General features: G+C 51.3%; 1 protein-coding gene across 1 annotated transcript; it reads right to left on the bottom strand.

The window, feature by feature from the left end:
• Window positions 1-433: 433 nt before the first annotated feature.
• LOC119341149 (cytochrome P450 89A2-like) lies at window positions 434-1,995 on the bottom strand. The gene has a single exon (XM_037613022.1). It carries the CDS (start codon window positions 1,976-1,978, stop codon window positions 494-496), a length of 1,485 nt encoding a protein of 494 aa, XP_037468919.1. The 5' UTR covers window positions 1,979-1,995; the 3' UTR covers window positions 434-493.
• Window positions 1,996-2,783: the final 788 nt, after the last annotated feature.

The raw sequence follows: 2,783 nt of genomic DNA, 5'->3' as shown, positions 1-2,783 counted from the left end.
ATCTGCGATAATGAAAAATGGTTCAGGCCGGCGTAAGCTCGCCATAGCACCGTCAATTTATTATTATTATTTATTTTTAAACTAAATAAGGTGAAAAAGGAATAAACACAGCTTCGATACGAACCCTAGACCCCAAGAAACATGAAGGGAATTTTCTTGCTCGGTACATAGATTTCTGGTGGTTTGGCAAGAAGTGCGGATACCGGGCTGTATCCGAATATATTGGCTGGTACCCAAAATCACTGCTCAGATAAGAGTTTGGGGGATATTTTCCGGCCAACCATGAGCCGGAACTCGAGAGTGTTGCCGAAAATATGCTGAACCGCTACAGTATACTGAAAACTGAAACGAAACACCAAAAGGACAGTTTTTATTATGCTAACAGACAATTTTGAAGAGGAGACAACATTATTCAAAAAAAAATGTGATGCGATCAAATTAAGAGGCCGGGAGGTGGTTTCTTATTTATTAGTCATCCTCGTGAAGTAACTAATTAAGCCCTTGGGATGATGCGAGCACGGAGCGGGTGCTTCATGTTGATGGCCACAGCTAGCTCCTCCGTCATGTCGATAGTGTCTTGTTCACCTTGTGCTGGCGGCAGCCACTGGAACTCCCTCACGAGGCTGCCCACGAAGTACTCCGCGTGCAGTATGGCGAGCACGTAGCCCGGGCACATCCTTCGGCCGGCACCAAAAGGAGCCATCTTGATCTCCTTTGTCCCGGTGATGTCCACGTCGTGGTCGTGCAAGAACCGCTCAGGCTGGTACTTCCTCGCCGCGGTCCACACGGTCTCATCGAGCCCAAAGTCGCCCACCAAGAAGTTGATGTCGGCGCCCTTGGGCACCATGTATCCACCCATCTCTGTGTCGCTCTGCACGCCATGTGGGAAGACTAAGTGGGCCACAGGGTGCAGCCGCAGCCCCTCCATCACGATGGCTTTGAGGTATGGCATCCCGCTCCCGCGCAGCTCGTCTTCAGTGAGCTCAGGCTTGCCCCTCACCTCCTCATACAGCTTGGCTTGGACGTCGGGGTGCTTTACCAGGTCCGCCATGATCCACTCCAACAAGGCCAGGGAAGTGTCCATTGAGGCCATCATGAACTCGGTGCAGAGGCTTACCATCTCCTCATCCCTGAGCGGGCGGTCCCCTTCTTCTGGCACGCGCAGCTCCAGGAGGGAGTCGGCGTAGCATCGGGGGCCACCGTCGCCCTCGGAGCCGCCGCGGGGCGCGCGGATCAGCGGTAGCATCAGCTCAATTTGCCTCTTCCGGAGCGCCACCCACCGCTTTCGCAGTAGCCTCTTGGTGATTTGATAGACGAAGATGCCCTCGAAGATGGGGAACCTGCTGACGGCGTCCGAAATCTGGAGCTGGAGCTGCTGCATCTCGTCCAGCGCTTCCTGGCCAGGCGTCACGCCGAAGCACATGCACGTGAGCAGATTGAACAAATAGCGCGCCAAGAATGGCCTCACCGTAACAATGTTCTCGGATGATGCATCGCGTTCGCGGCGCAGCGAGCCAACGAACGCTTCGCAGATGCGCTGCCTGGCCGGCGCAAAAAGCCTGACGCGGGATGGGTGGAGTGCCTCCAGGTGCAAGTTGCGGCGGACCAGACGAAAGTAGGCCCCAAGGGGAGAGGCGGCCATAGAACCCCCTAAAAATAGCTGAAACATATCGTTCGGCGGTGGGCGGCTGTCGAAGTTACCGCCGCCCTTAATGAGGGCGCTATGCGCGAGGCGGCGGTCGGCCACGAAAACGAAGGTTCGCCCGAGGCAGACGGAGATGATGGGGCCATGGCGGGCATGCAAGCTGCGAAGTACTGAGCCAAAATGATAGAGCGGCCCCCCATGCATCAACATCTTGGCTAAGAAGACCAGGCCCGGCGGACCAGGCGGGAGATTCTTGCGCCCATGACCTTTGAACATAAAGATGATGAGAGGAATGGAGAGGGTGATACACAAGAGGATGGTGTGCCCGTCCATTGTTTCTCAACTTTGGCTACACAGCTGGCTATGTGATGAATGACCATCTTTTGTGGCCACTATATATATAGTACTATCGTGAGTGCCATTTTATAAAACAAACCTCACATTTCTTTACCATCAACTTGCAGTCCACCGTCCAGTTCTGAGGTTCCTCTCCTTTCGCTCATACGTGGGGCCCATGTACTGGCCTGACCGTGACTTATTAGTACGGTGCTCTTTTTAGGAATAGTAGGGTTCCGTAAAAAGCCGACGCTAGTAATAAGTCGGGGCCAGCCTAGTTTGTACACTAGTAGGAAAATAGGCCTACTCTGGTCACTTTATTGGTGGCGCATCTAACTGTTATACCACACCGATGCCGATTTCCACGCCACGAGAAAAGGTGAACGCCTTCGCCTTTTTTTCTTAGGGTATCTCCAACGGTTTGTATATTAGCTTGTTGGTAAAATATGCCATGTCATCAACCAACACCTTAACATACAACAACTCCAATGGGTTGTATCTAGTTTGCCCAATAGAATGTGAGATAATAAATAAGGTGCTCTCTCATTCTACATTGAAGCTTGTGCAAAGGGTGTTGGTTCATGTACATACAACCTTCTTCTCTTCCCTCATTTATTATATGACACATCATCAAAAATTCTATATGGCAAAGTTTACCAACAACTATCTTACAACCATTGGAGATGCCCTTAGAGCAAGTACAATAGAGCTGAGTCAGCTGGCTATAAGAAATAAATTAATATATTCTTGCTTAGTTGGAGGGAAGAAAGGAAGAGAGAGAAGGTAAGCGAGCTCTTGGTGA

Source organism: Triticum dicoccoides, chromosome 7B, assembly GCF_002162155.2.
Source record: "Triticum dicoccoides isolate Atlit2015 ecotype Zavitan chromosome 7B, WEW_v2.0, whole genome shotgun sequence".
In the NCBI taxonomy this organism is placed as follows: Eukaryota; Viridiplantae; Streptophyta; class Magnoliopsida; order Poales; family Poaceae; genus Triticum; species Triticum dicoccoides.
Note: the sequence above shows the minus strand (reverse complement) of the source record. Positions and strands in the feature narration are given on the sequence as shown.